The sequence below is a fragment of the Prionailurus bengalensis genome, chromosome A1 (genome assembly GCF_016509475.1).
Source record: "Prionailurus bengalensis isolate Pbe53 chromosome A1, Fcat_Pben_1.1_paternal_pri, whole genome shotgun sequence".
Taxonomy (NCBI): Eukaryota; Metazoa; Chordata; class Mammalia; order Carnivora; family Felidae; genus Prionailurus; species Prionailurus bengalensis.
The window spans coordinates 84,612,386-84,626,344 of record NC_057343.1 but is presented as its reverse complement, the minus strand read 5'-3'; the positions used below and the strand labels follow the sequence as shown (position 1 = coordinate 84,626,344).

General features: G+C 41.2%; 1 protein-coding gene across 1 annotated transcript; it reads left to right on the top strand.

The window, feature by feature from the left end:
• Window positions 1–572: 572 nt before the first annotated feature.
• LYPD8 (LY6/PLAUR domain containing 8) lies at window positions 573–9,732 on the top strand. Its single transcript, XM_043583844.1, has 5 exons — window positions 573–684; window positions 1,070–1,189; window positions 3,003–3,170; window positions 4,947–5,084; window positions 8,361–9,732. Exons 1-5 carry the CDS (start codon window positions 630–632, stop codon window positions 8,648–8,650), a joined length of 771 nt encoding a protein of 256 aa, XP_043439779.1. The 5' UTR covers window positions 573–629; the 3' UTR covers window positions 8,651–9,732.
• Window positions 9,733–13,959: the final 4,227 nt, after the last annotated feature.

Below are 13,959 nucleotides of genomic sequence, written 5' to 3'. Positions count from 1 at the left end.
TTGACTTTGAGTGATTTATTTAATCTCTCTGGGACTTGATTTTCCCTACGAAATGAGGGCGATGTTAATAATAGTACCTGTCTGCTAGGGTGGAGGCATTACATGAATTAAAGAACACAGAATGCTTAGAATAAAGTTCTCAATAGGTGTCTGCCCACTGGGGTGGTGATGACAACGGTAAGCCCCTCAATTATGTGTATGAGGCCAGATATTAGCTAGAGGATTACATTATGCTCTGGGACAGGAAAGCCCAGCTTTCTTCTTGGATCCCATTCCCAGTGGGGATGGCAATCTTCTGCTTGCCCATCTTGTACCTGAAGTGGCTCCGTAGGAAATGCACAGGCTGCGTTTTGTATCCGTGTGTAGATGTTTCTGCAGGCATCCAGAATTGGGGAAATCCCAGACTGATGCACATAAAAGGACAGCATAGAAACTGCATCACAAATCTGTGCTCACAGCTAAGAATGCTGACTCTTTCTTTCACAAGGATGGGCTGTGTGCTGGGCTTATCAAAGTATTATTACAATTAGGGGATGCTCCAAGACCCCAGACTGCCTTATTTGTGTCTCTTCAGGCTTAGAGCTGTACAGCCACAGTCCTTGTCCTTGTGAGACACCAGATCCAGCACCATGAAAGGCATCCTCCTTACCTGTATCATCGCGGCACTTGTGGTAACAGCTGTAGGTGAGGGAAAACAATGACACCCTTTGGGAATAAAGACCTCTTTTCACACCTCATCAAGGTCTTCTGTTCTTGGTGCTCTGGGGTTCTCTCATGTGGCCTCTCATGTCAAAGTCTGGTCAGTGGATAATGGGAGACCTCTCTGTGCACACTGGTGTCAGTGGAGCTGGAGCTCTGTGCTGTGGTTATTCCCAGTGGGAAATGGTGGACAGTGGAGAGAAACTAATGGGGGTGGCTATATCTCACAGCCTCAAATTTGGGGGATGCCAGAGGGAAGGGATACCTCCCAGCTATTCCTTTAGCTTGAGATGGATGTGGTGTTTTGTCCATAGTACACTCTATAAGTGTCTCCTGAATGTTGACAATGTTGGACATCTTGTCTCCCCAGAATCCCTGAGTTGTGTGCAGTGTAATTCATTGACAAACTCCTGTGTCAACAGCAGCATCACTGGGTGTCCCTCAAGTGCCAATGTCAGCTGTACCAGTTTCTTGGCCAACTCTTCTCTAGGTGAGTCTGGGATGCTATAACCCCCATTTCTGGGATTTGCATGGGGCAGGAGCTGGAGAGGGTGGCCAGGGAAGAAAGGAAGGCTGAGGAAAGGCCCAGCTGTGCAAAGAGAGAGATGGGCTCATGAATATGCCTTCCAGAAGAAGCAAAATTCAGAAGTCAGTTGAAAATGCAGGAGCAAACAGACAAGCCCTTGTGGCTTTTTGGAATGGTTTTCCTTGACTGAAATCTCATTCTGTACCTGAATTAGTGGATGTGAGAAGCAGGGGAACCTCTTAGTAAACTGCAAAGCAGGAACTTTGCTCTGGGTGCTTGCATTCTTCCATTTTTCCTCCCCAATTTTCTCTGTTTCAGTGCTCATTCCTGTTCCAGATCCAACATATTTTCACTCATACTCCCTCCCAGGGTGATTTCCTGGCATGATTGTTACCTCTCTCTCAGAGCACTTAGATTTATTTTTAACTTTTTATTATGGGCATTTTCAAATATGCACAAAAGCAAGAAGAAGAATATAATGCATTGCCATGTAACCACTATCCTGTGTCAATAATTATCAACATTTTGCCTTTTTTTGTAATAATATTTTATTTATTTTTTGAAATTTCTTTTTTCTTCTGTTTTAAAATTTACTTTTTTTTTGAGAAAAAGAGAGACAGAGAGAAAGTGGGGGAGGGGCAGAAAGAGATGGGGGCAGGGACAGAATCCCAAGCAAACTCTGAGCTGCCAGAGCAGAGTCTGATGTGGGGCTTGAACTAATGAACCATAAGATCATGACCTAAGCCACAATTGGATGCTTAACCAACTGGGTCACCCAGGTGCCCATGCAATGGTATTTTAAAGCAAACTTAGATATCATGTAATTTCACCTAAAAATACTTCACTATTCATCTCTGATAAGGACTTTTTTTTTCTCTTTATGTAACTACCATACCTTTATATGCCTAAGAAAATTAGCTGGAATTCTTTAATTTTCTGTAGTAGCCAGGACATCTTAAAAATGTCTCAATTGTTTCAGATGTTGTGTTATAGTTAATGTATTAGAATTTATATATAAACAAAATCCTCACACTGTATTTTGCTGTCAGATCTAATATGTCCAATTTGTTTTATAACAGGAATCAATCATCATTTTGTTGTTGTTGTTCAATCCCACTGATTTGTTGGAGAAACTGGACCATTTGTCCTATATTTGTCTCATATTCTGGCTTTGGTTAATTGCTTCTTTGTGGTGTCATTTCTTTCTTCCCCTATTTCTGGTATTTTCCTATAAATTGGATCCATGCTGCTCAGTAGAACTTTCTTCAATAATGGAAAAGTTTACATCAATGCTGTCTTATATAGTAGCCTCATGTAGTTATTGGCCACTTGAAATGTGGTTATATGACTGAAGAGCTGAATTTTAAATAGCCACATATAGCTACTAACTACCATATCAGACAGCTCTGATCTAAAAGCTTGACTGTATTCAGGTTTAACATCAGATTGCACTTAGGACCATCAGATCTGCTTGGCTATTTTTCAAGATGCTAAGACTGATAAGTGCACTTTGGAATATTGGCCCGAACTACCATTTTCAAGCTCCTCATCAGTCTTTGTCCTGAAGTTTAGCCTGCACCTCTGCTAGTCTCCTGGAAAAGGAACTACCTCATGGGGAAAATTTTTTCTTTTTGCAGGAAACTCTCCCAAGTGTCTCTGAAATCACATTGAACTGAGGATGTTTCTACTGTTTCCTGAAGCAGTCACTATTCAGGGTCTCTGCCCTCTCTGAAGCTTCAGCACCCAGGGATGATATTCTGTGTTTGTCTTTGTGCAGCGGCAGCCATTGCATTATATCAGGATAAGGCCTGCTCTGCAGAGAACTGCAGGGAAGGAAGAGACATGGTTGAAGCTTTCACTGTCCACGTGTCTGGTGAAGAACGTTTTCACTTTACAAGCCAGTGTTGCCAAGGGAAGGAGTGTAATGACACCAGTGATGCTCTAGGTGGGTGCTGGCAATGTGCCATCCTCCCTCTGTCTACCTGGCCCTGTCCCTTCCTTTGCCACCTGTGGTTCTCACTCTCTGGGGGACATCTCAGGTCCAAGAGCTTCAGTACATATCTAAGTAATATAAATAGCTGACTTACAACAATTACAACAATTACAGGAAAATGGGAAAGCCACCACTACTCTTATGCTTTCCTCTTTTCCAAGTACAGACAGAAGTCACAGCACTCCAAGTTGGATGGAATTAGATGCTTATTAGTAGTTCTAAAATGTGGTTTCAGGCCCTATTTTAAGACTGTAGGTATTAAAAATTATGGCGAACTCCAGAGAACTTTGATTTATGTGATCCATATGATCAGTATTTACTGTATTAGAAATTTTAAAAATTAAAAAAATGTCCAAAAGAAATTTTAAAAATCTTTATTGAGCTTCCTAAAAAATAATAAACCCACATGTGAACATTAATAACATTTTTAAATAGAAAAAAGCTATCTTCCAAAACAAAACATAATGTTTAGTAAGAAAAGTGGCATTGTTACATATTTTCTCAAACATCTTTGGTTTCTGGCTTAATAGAAGACAACTGGATTCTCAGATTTGCTTGTGCATTTATTTAATCTGTTGCAATCTCTCATGTCATGTAACCTTTCAAAAACTCCACTGTACATTCATGAAAGAAATAGAGTGAAAGAGGCAACGAACATCTTAGTATTATCATGAAAATGTTTTTGACCTTGTGGACTCCCTGAAAGATTCTTGGGTGATTCCCAGTAGTTCTTGGACCATAGTTTGACAACTGTTGGTCCATACAAAGCTCTCTCTCTTTTTAGTGTTTATTTATTTTTGAGAGAGAAAGAGCAGGAGAGGAACAGATGGAGAGGGAGAGAGAATCTCGAGCAGGCTCCTTGCTGTCAGTGCAGAGCCCGATGTGGGGCTTGAACTCATGAACTATGAGATCCTGACCTGAACTGAAATCAAGAGTAGGATACTTAACTGACTGAGCCACCCAGATGCCCCTCCTACCAAAGCTCTCTTTTCAAGGAGAAGAAAACATAGCCACAAAGGCAAGGTTAATTGGTCATAGTTCTAGCATAGGTCATTAATAGCAGAACTGGGTCTCAGTATATTTTTGGTAAGTAATGGCATGTGTTCATTTATTCAGAGAAATATTTATTTATTTAAAGTTTTATTTATTTTGGGGGGAGAGGAACAGAGAGAGAGAGGCAGAGAGAGAGATATATATATATTTAGAGAGAGCGAGGGAGACAGAGCACGAGTTGGGGAGGGGCAGAGAGAGAGACACACACACAGAATCTGAAGCAGCCTCCAGACTCTGAGCTGTCAGCACAGTGCCCAACACAGGACTCAAACTCACTGTGAGATCATGACCTGAACCGAAATTGGATGTTTAACTGACTGAGCCACCCAGGTACCCTTATTCAGAGAAAGATTTAGTAACATCTATACACTTATTGGCGTGTTCAGCATAGTTGGCTAATGTTGACATCAGTTGGTTTTCTTCTCAGCCCAACACAACCACTGACCATAGTTTTTAAAGACTGAATGGTTTGTAAGGGCAAGTGTGTGGGGTTGTGTGCTATAACTGTTTTGGGAGGATATGTAACTATTTGGCTGGGATGATTAGTGTCTTCATGCAATTGCCCATTCTCAAGTTCTCTCTGGCCAGCATATTTGCTTGCTTGTCTCCTTCAGTACAAGGCAGTGCCATGTTCTGTGTTTTAACACTGTTCTAAATTACTCTTATTCTTCCCAGCTCCTCTACAGGAAGATGTGTCCAACAACACAGAGTGTCTTGCATGTTATGGATCTAATGAAACTTCCTGTAGTGTGAAATCCAGGAAATGTTATAAAGAAGAACGGTGTGTTAGTCTAGTTGCAGAATTTAAGACTGGTACGTCTTGGGGTTTTAATTTCCTTTTATGAGACTTGAGTTGAAAACATATCAAGTGTTGGGTAATAAGTTCTAGGTTAACAAAAGAAGGCTGGGGGAGGTTAGTAGGATAAAAAGACAAGGTCAGAATGTCTTTGAGATAGTGAGGCTGTTAATGTAGCCTTGAGCTGGTTGCTATTTCTGCCACCTTAGTCCAGAACCATTCCTTCTGGGCTGTCCACCTCTTGAACCTTGTTCTACTGTGGCTTATAATCAAGCCAGGCCTGTTTAAGTGGATCATGTCATTCCTGGCATTTATTTCTTTACTAGGTTGGGTTGTTCTGTGGGGGTGTGTGTTTGCTTTTATTTCCTTTTAATACTTAACACTTTTCTCTCTACTTGTCACTGAGAAGTGTCGGCTTATGACAACATGGATCACCTGACTGAAAGAGTTAGATTGGGTTTAAGAGCCAACAATTTGCTTTTTTTCTATAGAATTAATTTGATATTAACCATTATGAAATACAAGTTAACTATTTATTTATTTATTTATTTAGAGAGGAAGAGAGAGAGTAAGAGAGGGTCAGAGAGAGAGGGAGAGAGAGAATTCCAAGAAGGTTCTCTGCTGTCAGCACAAAGCCTGATGTGGGGCTTGAATTCACAAACCATGAGATCATGACCTGAGCTGAAACCAAGAGTCTGACTCTAAACTGATTGAGCCACCCAGGAGCCCCACAAGTTAACCATTATAAAATACAAAGCTAATACTATACCCAAGTATTTAAGGAATAATACATTTATTAGTTAGGTTATGTTTATTACTGTTAAAAAGCAACCTCTAAATCCTCTGGCTTAATGTAACAGATGTTTATTTTTTGCTCATATGGCAGTTGATTGCAGAGTTTTGGGGCCTGTGTTTCTTCCATCTCGAGGCTCTGGTTCCCACCTACCCAGGACTTGGCAGCTGCCTGCTATATTCTTTGAATCTCACCAATAGGTGGGGGAAAGAGAAGGAGTGGAGGAAGGCAGGAAAGTCTTTTTTTTTTTTAATGTTTATGTTTGAGAGAGAGAGAGAGAGAGAGAGAGGCAGAGAGAGGGAGACAGGGGATCCAAAGTGGGCCCCCCACTGACAGCAGAGAGCCCATGGGGGGCTCAAACTCATGAACCTACTGAGCCACCCAGGCACCCAGGCAGGCAGGTTTTTATAGGCAAGGCCTGGAGGTGCATGAGTCACTTTCTCACATTCTATTGGCCAGAACCCAAACTGCATTGGAGGGTGGAAATGCATTCTAATGGTGTCTAGTGGTGGCCCAGCAGGAAAGGAAGAGACATGAAGCTAAAATTAGAACAGCCAGTGAGTCTCCGTCACAATACAGCTCAGAATAAAAATAGTTTCAGAACACCAACACTCAAGTACAATTTAATTTCAACTTTTGTTAATGGCAATTATAGTATTGGAAATCCATGTTTACATGTAATTGCAGATTTTTCAGTTGGGTCAAACATCACACGTATCTTGAAACTATTTTTTACTTTTTTAAAGATTTTTTAGAAGAGTTTTAGGTTTACAGAAAAATTGAGAAAAATGTAAAGAGATTTCCACATACCCCATATGTGTTCCCACACATACATAGACTCCCCCTGCTATCAACATTCCACACCAAAATCGAACATTTGTTGTAATCTATGAACCTACATTGACACATCATTATTACCCAGAGTCCAAGGTTTACATTAGGATTCACTGTTTGTGTTGCATATTCCATAGGTTTTGACAAATGTATAATGACATGTATCTACCATTATAGCATCACACACAGTAGTTTCACTGCCCTAAAAATCCTCTATTAATCTCTTACCCCTGGAAACCTCAGATCTTTGTACTCTCCCCATAATTTTGCTTTTATCAGAATATCATATATTTGGAATCATATAGTATGTAGCCTTTTCACATTGACTTCTCTCATTTAGTGATATAAGGATTTTCAAAAAAAATTTAAAAATCCCTAGGATTTAAACACAGTTCTGATGTTTAATTCTAAACTATGTCTAAAGATAACAACAACATCAGAAAGAATTTCTCTTCCCACTCAGCTTGTTCCCAGATATCTTTTGGTGCCGAGGATAGATTTTTTTTTTTTTTAATCCATAGTATTTGACTTAATCTGAAGGCCAGACAGATCAAAGTGGCCATACATGTAGGGGTGTTTTTTGTTTGTTTATTTTTGCCCACTCCCCCCCCCCCAATACTGTAGACATGTGCCAAGCAACACATTTTTGTAGCTCACTCTAATTCAATCTCCAGCACTGCTATTTTCTATAGAAAAGTAAGTCATTGTTTTCTTCAAAGGGATTTGGAGAGTTTTCCTTCCTTCTCAAAGCAAGTTTGTAGCCCTTCTTCAGATAAGTAGCTAGTCCCTTCCAGGTTTTTCCTCCCCTGTGAACTGTCTGTTCCCCAGAGCTGTTTAAGTTGTAGCCATTAGAGCAATACTGGCCCATACTATGAGCTCAATAATGGTAGTTGCAATCACAACAACATCTTCTTTGCAAATTCCCTTGGCATTTTCCTAGGACTTGCACCTTTAACAGGGTTAAATACAATATAATTCAGATTTAGAATTAAGATCACCTCTAGTTTTCTTAGAGAAAATTCAGGCAGAGAGAACTCAGGTCTAAAGAAAAGTGGGGATGGAAAGCAGAACCTGGAGGAGGGGAGTCTGGGAGAAGACCTTCCTGGACTGACAGCAGAGGGGATGAGCCCATCCCTGGATTTTGTCACCTGTCAGCTCTTCAAGTAAACACTGGAGATTTGAGTCCCAGGCTCATTTCTGTGAGCTCAGGCTTGCATCCACCTTCTGGAGCTTCAGTTTCTTCTGGAGTTAGGTGGGGGTCTGTGTTCTGACCTATGTGGCCCCTCTGCTATTACCATTTGGTGTTATTTTGTTTTTTTAATGTTCATTTATTTTGAAAGAGAGAGAGAGAGAGAGCAGAGGCAGAGAGAAGGAGAGGCAGAGAGAAAGGGAGAAAGAGGATCTGAAGCAGGCTCTGTGCTGCTGGTGGAGAGCCTGATGCAGGACTGGAACTCACAAACTATGAGACCATGACCTTACCCAACATCGAGAGTCAGACACTTAACTGGCTGAGCCACCCAGGCGCCCCTCCATTTGGTGTTCTTGATCCTAGGTCCTTCCTCTAAGCTCTTGTTTTAGATTTAAAACAGGTTTCAGGTTGCTGAGAGCCTGTGGAAAAAGCACAAAAAGGGAGGTGAAGTCCTTACTGTCTCCATTGCATTCACAGAGTCTAAGACGCTTGTGCTGAAAGGCTGTTCCAACATCAGTAACTCTACCTGTCAGTTCCTATCTTCTGAGAACCGGACAATTGGAGGAGTCATCTTCCGAAAGTTTGAGTGTGTAGACAGTGCCAACACCTCCTCAACCGCCATTCCCAATGCAACCTTGACCACCCCTCCTGTTGGCAGCTCCTCAATACCCATCTCCAATGAGCCCACCACCCCAGATATGGGGTCCAAAGTCTCTTTCACCCCTGCAGCCTTTGCCAGCCTCCTTCTGCTGAGGTTGCTACTCTGAGATTCAACTGCCGCCCTCAAATGCCTCACCCTTCCCCTGTTAACTGCTCAGTAAATAGCAGTCACAGCCTTCCATGCAAAGCCCTGTGACAGCCACATTTTTCTCCATTATTAAAGCACTGGTTCACTGGCTGGCCAAATCTGTCCTGATGTGCTCTGGGATGGGCTTCCTTTCAGCTGCCCAGTTTCTTGCATTTGAAACCTGTGCACCTTAGTGTGTGGGCTCCCAGACCTCCCTAATCTGCTCATCTTGCTTCTGAGAAACAGACCCTTTCACCTTATTGGCATTTTCTGCCTAAAGCCCTGCACTTCTGGGGACTGACATGCCACCATCCCCACCTGCACACAGTCATGCCTGTAATGCCTTGTGTTAACCCTAGGACTGATATCTGGCTCTTCAGTTATGGTCCTTGATCTGGTCACAGGCCCACAGTGACATTTTCCACAGGGCCCAAAGAGGGGTGCAGAGGAGATGCTGAAGCATGGCAGACTCCCCTGCCTAACCTCACAGGCAAAGACATAATGCTGTTGGTGCTCCAGGTGACCAGATGTTTCATAGCCTTCACAGAATGGAATGTAGCTACGGAGCCCCAGTCCCTCTTCTCAAGAACCTACAATGAAAGACAGAATTTTTGACTCCATATCAGATACCCAAGGAACAAGAAAGGTATTCAATCCAATAGACACAGAAGTCCAAGTTTAATAAATAAGGTGGTCCTTGAAACGGACTTGGAAGAATGAAGTTTTCTGTAATAAAAATTTTTTGAAGGTATATAAACCAATGTGGGTCTTGATTGTCCAGGCTTGATGACAATGTATCAAGAGCAAAGCTACCATATGGCAGTAGCTCATCACCACATTCTTATTCGTGTATTTATTTTATTTTTTTTATTTTGAGATAACTTTAGTCTTACCAAAAAGTTGTAAAACAACACAGATAATTCTAGCACTCCCTTCATCCACCTTCCTCTTATGTTTACATCTTACATAACATGCTATAATTACTGAAATTAGGAAGTTAGCATTAACACAATATTGCTAAGTAATAGACCTTTGCATTTCACCAATTTTCACTAATGTCCTTTTTTCTGGCCCAGGATCCAATTCTTTGCATTTAATTGCTATGTCTCCTCAGGCTCCTACACACTGTGACAGTTCTGGAGTTTTTCCTTTACTGGAAAGTTATTTTTCATAATGTCCTTCGATTTAAACTTGTCTGAAGTTTTCTCATCATAAGATTGAAGTTACACATTTTTGGCAAGAATGCCACAGAAATATTGTGTCTTTCTCAGTTAATCTTATTGGGAGGTATATGATGTTGATGTGTTGTATCACAGTTGGTGTTAACCTTAATTGCTTGGTTGAGATAGTGTCTGCCAGATTTCTTACCTTTGCCATTAATAATAGGCTAAGTTGTGCTGCTATAACAAATAGGTCTTAGTCAAAAATATATTTAATACAAAGGAATTTAATAACCACAGTTTGTTTCTCAGTTACTTAAACTTGTACAGATGTTTCTGACTAGGCAGACATCCTGGGAAGCTATCCTCTGAGAGTGAGGAAGAACCCAGGATACTTTTGCCCCATGGTTCCCCCATGGAACTTCTTGGGCTCTCAGTTAAGTGTTATGCATCTATCTGGCTGACAAGTTAAGAAAGAGAGAGAGAGCTTAGAGAGCCACACAGTATGCTCCAGGGGCCAGACCTGGCAGTTGCATCCAACACTTATGCTCATAATATTGGCCAGAAGTAAATCACATGTCATGAGAGGAAGTAGTTTATCCACAGGCACCTCAAAGTCTCTGTCTCAGAGGCAGTATGACTCAAAGATAAAGGACATGGTCTATAGAACCAGAGTATGGCTTCAGATTTCAGCCCTAGAACACTGAGCAACAGATCTCACCTTTCTGTGCCTCAGTTTCCTACCTGAACTGCAGGGATAGTGATAATGCCTGTCACATTGGTTTGTGAGAGCTGCCAACATAGTTCATCTTGGCAATGAGTAAATATTAGACATTAATAATTGTTTTAACATTTATTCATTTTTTGAGAGAGAGAGAAAGAGCGTGAATGGGGAGGGGCAGAGAGAGAGAGGGAGACACAGAATCCGAAGCAGGCTCCAGGCTCTGAACTGATAACATAGATCCTGACGTGGGGCTCAAACTCATGGACCATGAGATCATGACCTGAACCAAAGTCGGATGTTTAACCAACTGAGCCACCCAGGTGCCCCTATTAGACATTAATAAGTGACTCTAGTTTGAAAGTGGCTCTTCCACATGCTCTAGGGAGAGAGGGGACAATCAGAAATGGTGATGTAGAAGGCACATACCTGGCCCACTTCCCTCAAAGCATGCTGACCTCACTACCTCCATGTCTTAGGATTCCTTCTCTCATCTCACCCCCTCCCCACACACTTCATGGCTGCTGCCACCATGGCCCCATGGACTGTAAGAAGGCTCATCTGCATCCCCCTATGGCTGTCTAATCCAGGCAGCCAAGGGCACCACCAGAGCTGATCTGCTCTTAGAACCTCCTGGAATTCCCCATGCTCAGCATTGATGTGAGGAAGCAGTGGTATTTTTGGTGAACTATAAAGTGTCACACAGGAATGGAAACCAGGATGCTGAGAATTGGGGAGGTGGCTGGAGGGTGAGAGGGCCAGATTGCAGGAGGTCTCTGCATGTTGCAAAGACTCTGGCATTAGACCAAGACTGCGTGGAACCATAGCATGAGCACATGAATAGGAGTCGGGTTAGGTTTCCATTCTGGGAGGCTCTCCCAGACCTCAGAGTCATGTGGAAAGACAGCAAAAAAACAGGACAGGGAAGGAGATTAAATGGAGAAGTAGTGGAGACCTGCCCAGGCAGATGCTCTGCTATCCTGCTTTAATTGAGAGTAATTAATACCCTAGAAATGCACTTCTGTTTGCACTGATGGTTCCTGACTCCTCACCCAGAGTAGGGAAGAGAGCTGAGCACAACTCCTGCTCAATGTCTACCTTATTTTTCCTGGTTGTCCATGCTTAACTCCAGACCCCTCTCGTCTGGGCTAGGTCTTGAACTTACCACTGGGATAAAGCCCTTTGCTGCCAATTCTTCCTTAGTTCTAGCCTAGGCTCCAGGATAAGTCCTTATGGCTGAGGAGCTCCACAGAATTCTACACTTACACTGTACAGCTGGACTGATCACAAATGGCTTCCTTTTCTTTCCATTGTACTTTTTAGTTTGTAAAGCTTTTTAGCTCAGGCTATTTTATTTAGAATCAGCTTTATTCAGGTATCATTTACATATGATAAAATGCATGTGTGCAGACTGATGAGTTTTGATAAACATGCCCACTATTCCAGTAAAAATACAAGTGTTGCCCCCACCCCCTGAGTTCTGCCAGTATCCCTGTAGTCCATTCGACTCCAGCCCCACGCATCCACTTGTAACTCCACTGTCCCCTCCAGGAAGTGACAGGGCAGATCCTTTGCTCACATTCCATCAAATTGAGCAGTTATTAACTACCTGGACACAAAGCAATGGCTTGGGGTGGGGTGGTCAGCTATTCCCAGCAACAACTCGCCCCATGGAAGGGGAAAGTCAGGGGACCATTTCCACCCGACCCTTCCATCTACTCAGTGTCTCAGCTGGGAAGACAGCAGGAAGGTTTAGAGTTTTCTTTGTGGGCTGGATATTGCATCTCTCTGTTGAATTATGATCTGAACCAAAACTCCAAATACTTCTTGATCTAAAATATTACCTGAACTAAAGCTAAAACCACTAATCACTGTAAATCTCATCAATTCCATTTTTAACTGGATGAGTGAATATACCCCAAGAGGATGTGAGAGTGATAATGGTCTTGAGACGTTCTGCAAGGGTCTTAAGTATCCAGGTGTGACTGTAGATCTGAGCACCAGAGGAAGTTTGAGGGAAAGGATGTCTTGGGGGTGGGAGGTGGGGTGGTGGACAGTGGGCTCAGGGATGGTTGCTCTTAGGCTACAGAGACCAGCTACTTGGGTCGATTCCAAAGATTCTGGTGTCCTCCAAAGTGCTGCCACTAGCAAAGTTGCTAAAAGATATAAGGCTTGAAGTACAGTGTTTCAGGAAGAAACACTCTTCCTGGAAGAAGAGTGACCAGTTAGAAGAATTTTGCTGAAGAAAATTGTAACCCATTCCCAAGTGATGTTTTAATTTGCATTTCTCTAATTATGGAGTATGAATATTTTTTTCACATGTTTAAAGGCTACAAGGATTTTATATACATCTTACATATTTTGTCTGTTAATGTCTTTTCCTTATTTTTCCATTGAATTTCAGTTCTTGGTCCTTCATTTTTTTTCATTTTGATTTAATAGGTGCAGAAACAAACACTGTAATCATATCAGTAGTGTGTCTTGCAACTTTAAATTTACAAAAGTATAACATATTTTACTTCATTCAATCTTTATTAAATGGTTATGATATAAATTAATAAAATTATATTATAATATAATTGAGCATTAAATAAACAACTGATGAAATAATACACAATTGGATACTAAGTTCCACAGCCTGAGCAGGTACTAAGCATTAAATATTAATAATAAGCATTTAATATTATAATATTGAACATTTCTAATAATCTTTTAACAAAAAGGAGGCTTTAGAAAATGTAGAGTAATTGCCTTTTTAAAAAATGAGTAGAGTAAATGTGTTTTTCTAACCAATTTAAAATGAAAATCTTATAGTTTTTTTTTTTCCAGAACTCATTGTCCTACATGGATATATGAATAATATCCCACATGTAAGAGCTTTACTTTTGTTTTTTGTATTTTTTAAAGTAGATTTCATGCTCAGTGTGGGCTGGAACTCATGACCCTGAGATTGAGAGTCAGATGTTCTACTGATTGAGCCAACTAGGCTTCTCTTAAGAGCTTTACATTAATAAAACTTAAAAAGTTAACCATTTTAGCTAGTGGCATTGAGTACATAAACAGTGTTGTGCAACCATCACTGATAACTAGTTCTAGAATACCTTCATCATTCTCAAAAGAAATCCCATACCCAGTAAGCAGTCATTGCCCTTCCTCTCTTCCCCTAGCCCTTGGCAACCCCAATCTACTTTCTACTTTCTGTCTCTATAGATTTGTTTCTTCTGAATATTTTATATCAGTGGAGTCATTTAACATGTAGCCTTTTATATCTGATTTCACTCATTTGGTATTAATATTTTCAAGGTTCACCTATGTTGTATCATATATCTGTATTTCATTGTTTTTAATGAAGAATATTTTAATGTACAGGTATACCACATTTTGTCTATCCACTCATCTGTTGATAGG

What these genes read in the sequence shown, in the direction of transcription:
- LYPD8 (XM_043583844.1), top strand. Translation starts at nt 630, where the DNA reads ATGAAAGGCATCCTCCTTACCTGTATCATCGCGGCACTTGTGGTAACA. An exon ending in TGACACCAGTGATGCTCTAG is followed by an intron (nt 3,171 to 4,946) that starts GTGGGTGCTGGC and finishes TATTCTTCCCAG; the next exon opens with CTCCTCTACAGGAAGATGTG. An exon ending in AGTTGCAGAATTTAAGACTG is followed by an intron (nt 5,085 to 8,360) that starts GTACGTCTTGGG and finishes TTGCATTCACAG; the next exon opens with AGTCTAAGACGCTTGTGCTG.